The sequence below is a fragment of the Salvelinus sp. IW2-2015 genome, linkage group LG4q.1:29, assembly GCF_002910315.2.
Source record: "Salvelinus sp. IW2-2015 linkage group LG4q.1:29, ASM291031v2, whole genome shotgun sequence".
NCBI classification, from domain to species: Eukaryota; Metazoa; Chordata; class Actinopteri; order Salmoniformes; family Salmonidae; genus Salvelinus; species Salvelinus sp. IW2-2015.
In genome coordinates this window covers 90,335,577-90,349,724 of record NC_036842.1, presented here as the reverse complement: position 1 = coordinate 90,349,724, position 14,148 = coordinate 90,335,577, and the positions used below count along the sequence as shown (strand labels likewise).

At 41.4% G+C, this 14,148-nt stretch overlaps 1 protein-coding gene across 1 annotated transcript in view; it reads right to left on the bottom strand.

Annotated features, from left to right (window-relative positions):
* LOC111961059 (netrin-4-like) overlaps positions 1 to 14,148 on the bottom strand; it is a 56,572-nt gene that overhangs the window by 19,128 nt on the left and 23,296 nt on the right. Inside the window, 4 exon segments of the mRNA XM_070443246.1 lie at positions 7,318 to 7,386; positions 7,656 to 7,711; positions 8,645 to 8,677; positions 10,378 to 10,594. Coding sequence (XP_070299347.1) covers positions 7,318 to 7,386; positions 7,656 to 7,711; positions 8,645 to 8,677; positions 10,378 to 10,594 — 375 coding nt within the window.

Here is a 14,148-nt window from a genome sequence, read left to right as displayed (position 1 = left end):
ACACACACACCATCTGATCAATCAATCTCAATACTGTTGGCGTCAACCCCTTCTCAATTCTGCTGGCACCATCTACTACTGAAACATGCAGTGAGTTAGCATTTCCTGTTAGCATTTCCTGTTAGCATTTCCTCTTCAATTCTGTATTATTATCAATTTTTTTGTAAGATTTTATTTTATATTTGATGAACAATGCAAAACATACACATACAAACGACAACGTCATACAAACATCAACTACATCAACCCTGTCCAGACCCACACTGTTATCTCCAGCGTCCACATCATTTCCCGCCACATGCACTCAAACTGCAACATTTTGTATACATCTTTAGATTTTTCCATTGTGTTAACGATGGAGGATTGATTGATTTCCAAGTTTTTAGTATATACGTTTTTATTACAGATGATTGACAAGAGAATCGTCCAACCAATTGGGTATCTCACTGCACCCTCATATGCCATGTCTTGAAATATGCAGACAGACGGATTAAAGTAATACTTCTGACAGCCGACTTTCTAGCTCCACCCATCACTTTTGGACTTTATATCACTCCCAGAAGTCATGAATTATTGAGTCATTGTTAGTTTTACACATCACTCTGCCATTGTGCTGTAGAATTAGTGAATTTTGTCTCTTGTATAATATATATTCTATACATTAGTTTATACTGGATGAAGTGTACATTTTAGTTAACTGTAATTTTGTTAGTTATGCTRCAACTTTCCTTCCATCTTGYGCCAACATCAGTTCTTTTTAAGTCTTGGTTCCAATTGTTTATATTTTTTTCTAAGAGATTGTCAGTTGGATAGACTCTCTGCAGGGTATTGTATATCTTACCTATCAGTTGGATAGACTCTCTGCCAGGGTGTTTGTATATCTTACACTATCGTTGGATAGCCTCTCTGCAGGGGTATTGTATATCTTACCTATCACAGTTGGATAGACTCTCTGCAGGTATTGGTATATTCTACCTATCAGTTGATAGACTCTCTGCAGGGTATTGTATATCTTACCTATCAGTTGGATAGACTCTCTTCAGGGTATTGTATATCTTACCTATCAGTTGGATAGACTCTCTGCAGGGTATTGTATATCTTACCTATCAGTTGGATAGACTCTCTGCAGGGTATTGTATATCTACCTATCAGTTGGATAGACTCTCTGCAGGGTATTGTATATCTTACCTATCAGTTGGATAGACTCTCTGCAGGTATTGTATATCTTACCTATCAGTGGATAGACTCTCTGCAGGGTATTGTATATCTTACCTATCAGTTGATAGACTCTCTGCAGGGTATTGTATATCTTACCTATCAGTTGGATAGACTCTATGAGGGTAATTGTATATTTACCTATCAGTTGGATAGACTCTCTGCAGGGTATTGTATATCTTACCTATCAGTTGGATAGACTCTCTGCAGGGTATTGTATATCTTACCTATCACATGGATATCCTTTTCTGACTCAAATAAGATGCCCTTAAGGTTTCTCTGATGTCCAAAATACTTTTTCTACATTGGTCATTCCAAAATTACTTTTTAATTCTGTKAWGMAAATAAATGTATTTCCTGTTACCAAGTKAWTTARGGTTTCTATGCCTTTAGTTMTCCATGTGGACCATTTTATCAGTGAATTCTGAAAAGCTATCAAAGGATTGTTTCATGAGGTTGTGCTTTATGAAGTGATATTGGTTGTTGTAGAATACGTTTAATTTTCTTCCATATTGTTATAGCGTTCTTAACGATGAAGTTGTTCATGTTTTTAGCTTTGTTCTTTCAAAACAGACACAAAAAGACTCTGGGGATGAGCATGCACATCTTTAAATATGTACCCATTGTTCCTCTTTAGAGCATTAAACTATTTGCCTCAAGTAAAAGCCTTGAGTGGCGAGTTGATACAATTCCAAGTCTGGAAGGTTTAAACCAACCATAGACTTCGGAAGATGTAAAACGTTCCTTTTTATTATATACATTTTATTTGGCCAAATAAAATCTGTTATGACCGAGTATACTTTTTTAAAGAATGTCTCCGGTGGGGTAATTGGTATTACCTAGAATAAATATTAAAAACCTTTAGCAGCCATGCCATTCCAAACATTTTTATTCTACCTGTAAGACTATTCAATTTAATTAGATCTGCTTTCATATTGTTGAGTAATGAAATAAAGTTATCTTTATATATTTGTTGTTTGTTGTCACTTATTAAGCATCCTAAATATTTCATATTTTTTATGGTCCACTTTAAAGGATTGCTGTAAATGGTGATTTGTTTTTTTTCTTATTCAAATTGACATTATTTCAGGGGGGTTTCCACGTTAATTATATKTCCTAAGATTTTTGASTATTCAGAAAATATTTTTAGCAAAGTGGTCATTGAGTTATCGATATTGGTCAGGTACTGTATATCAAATCAAATCACATTTTATTGGTCGCATACACATATTTAGCAGATGTTATTGCGGGTGTAGCGAAATGTTTGCGTTCCTAGCTCCAACAGTGCAGTAGAATCTAACAATTCACAACAATACACACACATCTAAAAGTAAAAGAATGGAATTAAGAAATATATAAATATTAGATTGAGCAACGTTGGAGTGGCATTGACTAAAATACAGTAGAATAGAATACAGTACATACTGTACATATGAAATGAGTAAAGCATTATGTAAACATTATTAAAGTGACTAGTGTTACACATGACCAGTGATTCTGTCTATGTATATAGGGCAGCAGCCTCTAAGGTGCAGGGTTGAGTAACAGGGTGGTAGCTGGCTAGTGATGGCTATTTAACAGTCTGATAGCATTGAGATAGAAGCTGTTTTTCAGTCTCTCGGTCGCAGCTTTAATGCACCTGTACTGACCTCGCCTTCTGGATGATAGCAGGGTGAACAGGCAGTAGCTCGGGTGGTTGATGTCCTTGATGATCTTTTTGGCCTTCCTGTGACATCGGGTGCTGTAGGTGTCCTGGTGGGCAGGCAGTGTGCCCCCGGTGATGCATTAGGCAGACCACACCACTTTCTGGAGAGCTTTGCGGTTGCGGGCGGTGCAGTTGCTATACTAGGCGGTGATACAGCCCGACAAGATGCCRTCAATTGTGCATCTATAAAAGCTGTTGCGGGGTGAACAGGCCGTGGCTGTTGCGCCTTTTTCACCACACTGTCTCCGTGGGTGGACAATATCGGATTGGGCCGCGTCGGAGGCACTGTGTTATTCTTAAAARGGGCGAAGAAGGTGTTCAAATTGTCCAGGAGCAAGACTTCGGTGTCCTCCATGTGGCTGGTTTTCCTTTTTGTAATCCGTGATTGTCTGTAGACCCTGCCACATATGTCTTGTGTCTGAGCCGTTGAATTGCAACTCCACTTTTTCTCTGTACTGATGTTTTGCCTGTTTGATTGCCTTACGGATGGAATATCTACACTGTTTGTATTCAACCATGTTCCTAGTCACCTTGCCATGGTTAAATGAGGTGGTTCTCGCTTTTAGTTTTGCACGAATGCTGCCATCTATCCACGGTTTCTGGTTTGCGTAGGTTTTAATAGTCACAGTGGGAACATCCCCTATACATTTCCTGATGAACTCAGTCATCGTGTCCATGTATACGTCAATGTTATTCTCAGAGGCTACGCGGAACATATCCCAGTCCGAGTGATCAAAACAATCTTGAAGCATGCATTCCGATTGGTCAGAACAGCATTGAATAGACCTTAGCACGGGTACTTCCTGTATGAGTTTTGCCTATAGGAAGGGAGGAGCAAAATGGAGCTGTGATCTGATTTGCCGAAGGTCGGGGGAGGGCCTTGTAGGCATCCCGGAAGGGGGAGTAGCAACGGTCGACCATTTTAGCAGCGTTGGTACTACAGTCAATGTGTTGATAGAACTTCAGCAGCCTTTTCCTCAAATTTGCTTTGTTAAATTCTCTAGCTACAATAAATGTGGCCTKAGGATATGCGGTGTCCAGTTTGCACAAAGTCCAGTGTAGTTCCTTGAGGGTCGTCGTGGTACAGGCTTGAGGGGGAATATACACTAGCGTTCAAAAGTTTTGGGGTCACTTACAAATTTCCTTGTTTCTGAAAGAAAATCTATTTTAAAATAACATCAATTGGATCAGAAATACAGTTTAGACATTGTTAATGTTGGAAATGACTATTGTAGCTGAAAACGACAGATTTTTTATGGAGTATCTACATATGCGTACAGAGGCCCATTATCAGCAACTATCACTCCTGTGTTCCAATGGCACGTTGTGTTAGCTAATCCAAGTTTATAATTTTAAAAGGCTAATTGATCATTAGAAAACCATTTTGCAATTATGTTAGCACAGCTGAAAACTGTTGTTCTGATTAAGTCTATTCAGTCTATTCTTGTTCTGAGAAGTGAAGACTATTCCATGTGAGAAATTGCCAAGAAACTACTCCCTTACAAGGAACCCAAACCAGCTGCGCACGTGCGCCATCGTGCGCTATAGTGCATCAATTTATTTTGTCCCCCTACACCAAACACGATCACGACACGCAGGTTAAAATATCAAAACAAACTCTGAACCAATGACATTAATTTGTGGACAGGTCGAAAAGCATTAAACATGTATGGCAATTTAGCTAGTTAGCTTGCTGTTGCTAGCTAATATGTCCTGGGATATAAACATTGAGTTGTTATTTTACCTGAAATGCACAAGGTCCTCTACTCCGACAATTAATCCACACAAAACGGTCAACCGAATCGTTTCTAGTCATCTCTCCTCCTTCCAGGCTTTTTCATCTTTGAACTTATATGGTGATTGGCATCCACACTTTCATAGTATTACCACACAACCTGCAAAACAGTTCGTCTTTCAATCACCCACGTGGGTATAACCAATGAGGAGATGGCACGTGGGTACCTGCTTCTATAAACCAATGAGGAGATGGGAGAGGCAGGACTTGCAGCGGGGTCTGCGTCAGAAATAGGAATGATATTTTAGCAACGCAGACGCTCGTTGGCGCGCGCAAGCAGTGTGGGTGCAATAATTGAATAACATGGATTTCTAAATGTATTTTGCAACGCTCGCGCACGCGACGTGTCCGGTCTCGTCAACATGTTAAGAAACCACACAAACTGGCTCTAACCAGAATAGAAAGAGGAGATCCCGGTGCACATCTGAGCAAGAGGACAAGTACATTAGAGTGTCTAGTATGAGAAACAGATGCCTCACAAGTCCTCAACTGGCAGCTTCATTAAATAGTACCCTCAAAACACCAGTCTCAACGTCAACAGTGAAGAGGCGACTCCGGGATGCTGGCCTTCTAGGCAGAGTTGCAAAGAAAAAGCCATATCTCAGTCTGGCCAATAAAAATAAAAGATTAAGATGGGCAAAAGAACACAGACACTGGACAGAGGAAGATTGGAAAAAGTGTTATGGACAGACGAATCTAAGTTTGAGGTGTTCGGATCAAAGAAGAACATTCGTGAGACACAGAAAACATGAAAAGATGATAAAGGAGTGAACCATCTGTCGGGCATGTTGGAGATAATGTGATGTTCTGGGGGGGGCTTTAGTGGTGGTAAAGTGGGAGATTTGTACATGGTAAAAGGGATCTTGAAGAAGGAAGGCTATCACTCCATTTTGCAACGCCATGCCATACCCTGTGGACGGCGTTTAATTGGAGCCAATTTCCACCTGCAACAGGACAATGACCCAAAGCACAGCTCAAAACTATACAATAACTATTTAGGGAAGAAGCAGTCAGCTGGTATTCTGTCTATAATGTAGTGGCCACCACAGTCACTGGATCTCAACCCTATTGAGCTGTTGTGGGAGCAGCTTGACCGTATGGTAGAAGTGCCCATCAAGCCAATCCAACTTGTGGGAGGTGCTTCAGGAAGCATGGGGTGAAATCTATTCAGATTACTAGAATACTAGAATGCCAAAGGTCTGCAAGGRTGTAATTGCTGCAAACGGAGGATTCTTTGACGAAAGCAAAGTTTGAAGGACACAATWATTATTTGAGTTAAAWATCATTATTATAACCTTGTCAACATCTTGACTATATTTCCTATCCATTTTGCAACTAATTTCAAGTATGTTTTCATGGAAAACAAGGACATTTCTAAGTGACCCCAAACTTTTGAACAGTAGTGTACACGGCTGTGACTKTAACCGAAGATAATTCTCTTGGAAGTAATACGGTCAGCATTTGATTGCTAGGTATTCTAGGTCGGGTGAACAAAAGGACTTGAGTTTCTGTACGTTATCACAATCACACCCTGAGTGGTTAATCATGAAACATACACCACCGCCCTTCCTCTTCCCGGAGAGTTCTTTATTCCTGTCTGTGCGATGCACTGAGAACCCAGCTGGCTGTATGGACGGGGACAGTATTTCCAGAGAGAGCCATTATTCCATGAAACAGAGTATGTTACAGTCCCTGATGTCTCTCTGGAAGGAGATCCTCGCCCTGAGCTTGTCCACTTTATTGTCCAGAGACAGAACATCAGCAAGTAATATACTAGGAAGCCGTGGATGGTGTGCCCGCCTCCTGAGTCGGACTAGAAGTCCACTCAGAATACCTCTTCTCCACCGGCGGCGTCTTGGAGCAGCCTCTGGGATAAGTTCAATTGCCCTGGGGGGTACGAACAAAGGATCCAATTCGGGAAAGTCGTGTTCCTGGTCGTAATGCCGCCGCTCTGATATCCAAATGTTATTTCCGGCTGTATGTAATAACACAAAAAAACATTCTGGGCTAATAATGTAAGAAATAACAGCCCKKKKKAKYAAATACAAAGTTGCTTAAGAGTTAGAAGCAGAGCTGCCATGTCTGTCACCGCCTTCTTGCCAGTAGATCATCGGCAAATAAGTAAAATTGATATTCATGTTTACCAATACTGATACCTGTTACGTTTGAGTCCTGTCTAATTCTTTCTGCAAGCGGTTTAATTGCCAGTGCAAACAGGTGGGGGGGGATTCCCTTTTCAATTCTGCTGGCATCYTTCACTACAGTCTGGTCCCAGATTTGTTTGTGCTTTATAGCCAACTTCTATGGTCGTTGTTATGCATTGCAGGCCCATAGGAGTTGGCTAACATAGGAGTGGTTAACCTCAAACATATCCTTTTCATCTACAACCAACTCTGCTTTATGTTCTCCTATTGTTTAAGTCTTTTCATATCTTGTAAAGTTCTCAGACAAAGAAGAGTACAACACCAGGTGGATCCACAGGAGACAAATTAAGACATTTGGCTTTTTAACATGCATGGATAATGCAAAGATTAATATTATTGTTTTCCCAGGAACTTTTACCACGTGTATCTTTCTTAATATTACTGTATGTCCCACCTACCGTAGTCATACTCGTTGGCACAGAAGAGTTTGGGGCTGCCTATAGTCATCACCTTACACTGACATTTCTCTGGAACGACAGGGAAAAAATAACATGTACATTACGCTTATATATTATATATCCGTGTGTGTGTATAGATGTGTGTGTGTGTATAGATGTGTGTGTGTGTGTATAGATGTGTGTGTGTAATATGATGTGTGTGTGTGTGTATAGATTGTGTGTGTGTGTTGTGTAAGATGTGTGTGTGTTGTATAGATGTGTGGGTGTGTAGTGTATACGATGGTGTGTGTTCGTGCCTACATGCGTACCCATGCTTTGTGTGTATACCATGACATCACCAGAGTGGTGCAGTGCAGAGAACAGCTCCTCCACCCTAAACAGTGTTGCTAGCTCACTATCTGCTAGGTCTCTGGTGTATGGTGGCTGTCACCTCCTGTATGTAACCGTCCAGATCTGAGCTGTAACACAACATCATTATCACATCATCACAGAGAAAACTCTGGTCAACGTCAGACTGCTAGCCATCACAATCAATGAATAACCTCTACATACTTACCTTGCATTAAGATAAAGATACTCCATTAATAACGTCATCCCGGTTCAATTTCTACCACAGAAGAGGAGACTACACCACAGAAGAGAGACTACACCACAGAGAGAGGAGACTACACCACAGAGAGAGGAGAGACTACACCACAGAGAGAGGAGACTACACCAAGAGAGGACTACAGAGAGAGAGGAGCCACCCACAGATAGAGCGGGCTACACCACAGATAGAGGAGACTACACCACAAGAGAGAGCCGTCTGGGTAGAGGAGATAACCACAGAGGGAGACTACACACAGAGAGAGGAGACTACACCACAGAGAGAAGGAGACTACACCACAGAGAGCAGGAGACTACCACAGAGAGAGCCGTCGAGAGGAGATCACGAGAGAGGTAGACTACCACACAGAGAGAGGAGACTACACCACAGAGAGAGAGACTATACACCACAGAGAGAGGAGACTACACCACAGAGAGAGGAGAACTACACCACAGAGAGAGGAGACTACACCAGAGAGAGGAGACTACACCACAGAGAGAGGAGACTACACCACAGAGAGAGGAGACTACACCACAGAGAAGAGGAGCTACACCACAGAGAGAGGAGACTACACCAGAGAGAGGAGACTAACACACAGAGAGAGAGATACACCACAGAGAGAGGAGACTACACACAGAGAGAGGAGACTACACCACAGAGAGAGGAGACTACACCAAAGAGAGAGGAGACTACACCACAGAGAGAGGAGACTACCCAAGAGAGAGAGGAGAACCTACCCACAGAGAGAGGAGACTACTCACAGAGAGGAGACTACTCACAGAGAGAGGAGACTACATCAGCAATACGAGAGCCGTCTAGGTAGAGGAGACTAAACCACAGAGAGAGGAGACTACACCCGAGAGAGGAGACTACACCACAGAGAGGAGACTACACACAGAGAGAGGTAGAGACACAAGAGAGAGCTCTAGGTAGAGGAGCTACCCACAGAGAGAGGAGACTACACCACAGAGAGAGGAGACTACACACACAGCGAGAGCGTCTAGGTAGAGGAGACTACACCACAGAGAGAGGAGACTACACCACAGAGAGAGGAGACTACACCACAGAAGAGGAGATACACCACAGAGAGGAGACTACCACAAGAGAGGAGACTACACCACAGAGAGAGGAGACTACAACCACAAGAGAGAGGAGACTACACCACAGAGAGAGGAGACTACACCACAGAGAGAGAGACTACCCAAAGAAGAGGAGACTACACCAAAGAGAGGAAGACTACACCACAGAGAGAGAGACTACACCACAGAGAGAGAGGAGACTACACCCAGAGAGAGGAGATACACAAAGAGAGAGGGACTACAGAAGAGGCGAGGAGACTACACCACAGAGAGAGGAGACTAACACACAGAGAGAGGAGACTACACCCACAGAGAGGAGACTACACTACAGAGAGAGGAGACTACACCACAGAGAGAGCCGTCTAGGTAGAGGAGACTACACCACAGAGAGAGGTAGAGGGACTACACACAGAGAGGAGACACAACAGAAAGAGGAGACTACACCACAGAGAGGAGAACACCACAGAGAGGAGACTACACCAACAGAGAGAGGAGACTACACCACAGAGAGAGGAGACTACACCACAGAGAGAGAGACTAACAACCACAGAGAGAGACCACCAGAGGAGGAGAACTACCCAAAGAGAGAGGAGACTACACCAAAGAGAGAGGAGACTACACCACAGAGAGAGGAGACTACACCACAGAGAGAGGAGACTCACAAAGAGAGAGGAGACTACACCACAGAGAGAGACTACACACAAGAGAGAGGAGACTACACCAAAGAGAACAGAGAGAGGACTACAAAGAGAGAGGAGACTACAACCACAGAGAGAGGAGACTACACCCCGAGAGAGAGACTACACCACAGAGAGAGGAGATACACGCACAGAGAGAGGAGACTACCCACAGAGAGAGGTCCGAGGAGAGGACTAACACAGAGAGACACAACAGAGAGAGCTAGCACAAACAGAGAGAAGCCCGTCTAGTGTAGAGGGAGACTCACACTACAGAGAGGCCGTTGGTAGAGGAGACTACACACAGAAAGAGTGAGACTACCACCACAGAAAGAGCGTCTAGGTTGAGGGACTACTGCCAGCAGAAGAGAGCCGTCTAGGTAGAGGAGACTACACCACAGAGAGAGGAGACTACACCACAGAAAGAGGAGACTACTCCACAGAGAGAGGAGACTACACCACAGAGAGAGCCGTGTAGGTAGAGGAGACTACTTCATTAAGGGTCTGATTCAGGTTCGGGATAAGCGTCTGATTAATTATTCATTGATGTCAATGAGAGACTTTCAGGTGAGTTACAGAATACTAAAAGCACTAGTGAATATGCATAGGCTGTGTCTCAAATGGCTCCCTGTTCACTATACAGGGCCAATAGAGAATATAGGGTGCTATTTGGAAGACTAAATGCAAACATTTACTATATGAATCCATAGACACTTACCCAGACAAGCAGTCCCCAGTGTAGGGGTCACAGTCCCCCCCTGTACAGTCACARGGTCTGCACCCGTAACCATGGAAGCCCCAGAACCCTACAATGCATCTGTCACAGAGAGGACCGCCCACGCCCGATCTGCAGGTGCATGCCCCGTTGCTAGGGTTACAGAGGTCCTGGCCACCTGAGATCYTGGGTCTAGACCCTGCAGGGTGGCAGGCGCATGCTGTTGGTATGGGGTAAGAGGAGGGACAAACAGAACAGAGAGGGAGAGTTTAGCACATTCCTACCATTGTATCTCATTTATTCATGTCTTTAATAGTGTCACCTTCGGGAAAGGTTTCCTGACTTTATTCAGAAAAAACAATACTCCATACCATACGTCCCAGACAAAACAACAACACACACACACACACAAATACAAACTCATACACACACACACACACATGAACACACACACAAACACAAACACACACACACACTCACATGAACACACACACAAACACACACACGAACACACACATATTGTACACTCCCTATAAACTAGAAAAACAAACTCCCTAAGTGGCGGGACAGCGACAGGACGGGAGGGAGTATGTATTTAACCCTGAGGATATATCACACACAACTGTAAAAACACACTACCACTGTAAAAACACACTACTGTAAAAGCAAAAAGTAAATAATTCTCCACACTGTCATTTTTCTGGTTGATGGACTCCCCTGATGAAGGATAGGCTTTTAGTGTGTGTGTGTGTGTGTGTGTGTATGTGTATGTATGTGCGCGCGTGTTTGCGTGCCTGTGTGTATGTGTATGTATGTGTGCGTGTGTGTATGTGTGTGTGTGTGTGTATGTATGTATGTTTGTGTATGTGTGTGTGTACAGTATCTGTGTGTGTATGTATGCATGTATGTGTGTGTGTACAGTATCTGTGTGTGTATGCGTGCCTGTGTGTGTGTGTATGCGTGCCTGTGTGTGTGTGTACAGTATCTGTGTGTGTATGCGTGCATGTATATGTGTGTGTGTGTGTATGCGTGCCTGTGTGTGTGTGTACAGTATCTGTGTGTGAGCACACTTGTGTTTCTCTTTCTCTCAAACACAGATTGTTTGTTCTTTAAAAAGGCCGAAGCGAAAGAGCATGCCTGGGGAAAAGGACAGGAATGGGGAAAATGTGCCTCGCATGGAGCATGGGAAACTCATCTATTGTTTTCAATTACTGTCACATTCCTCAAAGATGTGGTTGATCTTCTAGTCCTGCACTGAAAAGTACTCAAGGAATCAGTATTGTATAAGTTGGCAATGTGATCGCAGTGGTTCTATATTACTTAACTAGGCAAGTCGGTTAAGAATAAATTCTTATTTACAATGACGGCCTAGGAACAGTGGGTTAACTGCCTTGTTCAAGGGCGGAAAGACAGATTATTACCTTGTCAGTTTAGGGATTCGACCTTGCAACCTTTCGGTTACAAGTCCATTGATCTAACCACTAGGCTACCTGCCGGGCACAACTAACCTTGGTGGCTGGTTATATTTCTCCTATATTTTTCTGCTGTTGTTGTTGCATATCCCAACTCCCCCTGAGATTCACTCTGAGAGTGGGGTCACGGCCAGGGTCACYGCCAGGGTCAGCCATTAACAGCGACTGTTTTCGAACTAGCGACCTTTCGGTGGCTGGCCCCCAACGCTCTAACCGCTAGGCTACCTGCCACTAACCTTCCACTACTGCAGGTTTTTGTTCCAGCTTAGTGCCGTCATCACACCTGATTCAACWAACCAACTGCTCTTCAACARCTTGATGASCTGAATCAGATGMTTCACTGCTGAGCTGGAGTTTAGACCTGCGCTACTGCACCTCCTCAAGAGCATTATTGACTATCACTGCTGTAGACAACCCATGTCTGACTTGTTGTTACTACGTTGTTACTATGTTATTACTACGTTAGTTTGTTGCTACTACGTTGTTACTACGGTGTTAGTTTTTTGTTACTATGTTGTTACTACTACGTTGTTACTATGTTATTACTACGTTAGTTTGTTGCTACTACGGTGTTACTACGGTGTTAGTTTGTTTTACTACGTTGTTAGTTTGTTGTTACTACATTGCTAGTTTGTTACTATGTTTTTACTTTGTTACTACGTTGCTTTTTTGTTACTATGTTGTTACTATGTTGTTACTATGTTACTATGTTGTTACTACGTTACTTTGTTGTTACTATGTTGTTACTACGTTACTATGTTGTTACTATGTTGTTACTATGTTACTATGTTGTTACTACGTTACTTTGTTGTTACTATGTTGTTACTATGTTACTATGTTGTTACTATGTTGTTACTATGTTACTATGTTGTTAACGTTACTTTGTTGTACTATGTTTGTTACTACGTTACTTTGTTTGTACTCATGTTGTTACTATGTTACTATGTTGTTACTATGTGTTACTATGTTACTATGTGTTACTATGTTGTAACGTTTACTTTGTTGTTACTTTGTTGTTACTATGTTACTTGTTGTTACTATGTTGTTACTATGTTACTATGTTGTTACTATGTTTACTATGTTACTATGTTGTTCTTTGTTTGTTACTTATGTTGTTACTATGTTGTTATACTACGTTACTTTGTTGTTACTTTGTTGTTACTATGTTGTTACTACGTTACTTTGTTGTTACTTGTTGTTACTATGTTGTTCATGTTGTTCTATGTACTATGTTACTATGTTGTTACTATGTTGTTACTAGTTTTACTATTACTTTGTTGTTACTATGTGTTACTACGTTACTTTGTGTTACTTGTTGTTACTATGTACTATGTGTTACTATGTTGTTACTATGTTACTATGTGTTACTTGTTGTACTATGTTGTTACTATGTTGTACTACGTTACTTGTTGTTACTTGTTGTTACTATGTTGTTACTACGTTATTTGTTGTTACTTGTGTTACTATGTTGTTACTATGTTGTTTTCTATGTTACTATGTTACTATGTTGTTACTTGTTGTTACTGTATGTTGTGCTACGTTACTTTGTTGTTACTTTGTTGTTACTACGTTATTGTTGTTCTTTGTTGTTACTATGTTACTATGTTGTTACTGTTTTACTATGTGTTACTATGTTGTTACTACGTTACTTTGTTGTTACTATGTTGTTACTACGTTACTTTTTTGTTGTTACTTTGTTGTTACTATGTTGTTACTAGTTACTTTGTTGTTACTTGTGTTGTTACTATGTTGTTACTACGTTACTTTGTTGTTACTAGTTGTTACTATGTTTACTATGTTGTTACTATGTTTACTATTTACTATGTTGTTACTTTGTTGTTACTATGTTGTTACTATGTTGTTACTACGTTACTTTGTTGTTATATGTTGTACTACGTTACTTTTGTTGTTACTTTGTTGTTACTATGTTGTTACTAGTGTTCTATGTTGTTTACTACGTTACTTTGTTGTTACTTTGTTGTACTATTTTGTTAGTACTTGTTGTTACTATGTTGTTACTATGTATATTTACTATGTTGTTACTATGTTACTATGTTGTTACTACGTTTACTTTGTGTTTACTATGTTGCTACTATATTGTTACTACGTTACTATATGTTTTTACTTTATTGTATACATTTGTAGTTGTTGTTCTATGTTGTTACTATCTTATTGTTGTTACTTACGTTACTATGTTGTTACTACGTTACTATGTTGTTACTACGTTACTACTATGTTTTTACTTTGTTGTTACTACGTTGTTACTATGTTGTAACTACGTTGCTCCGTGTAGTTACTATGT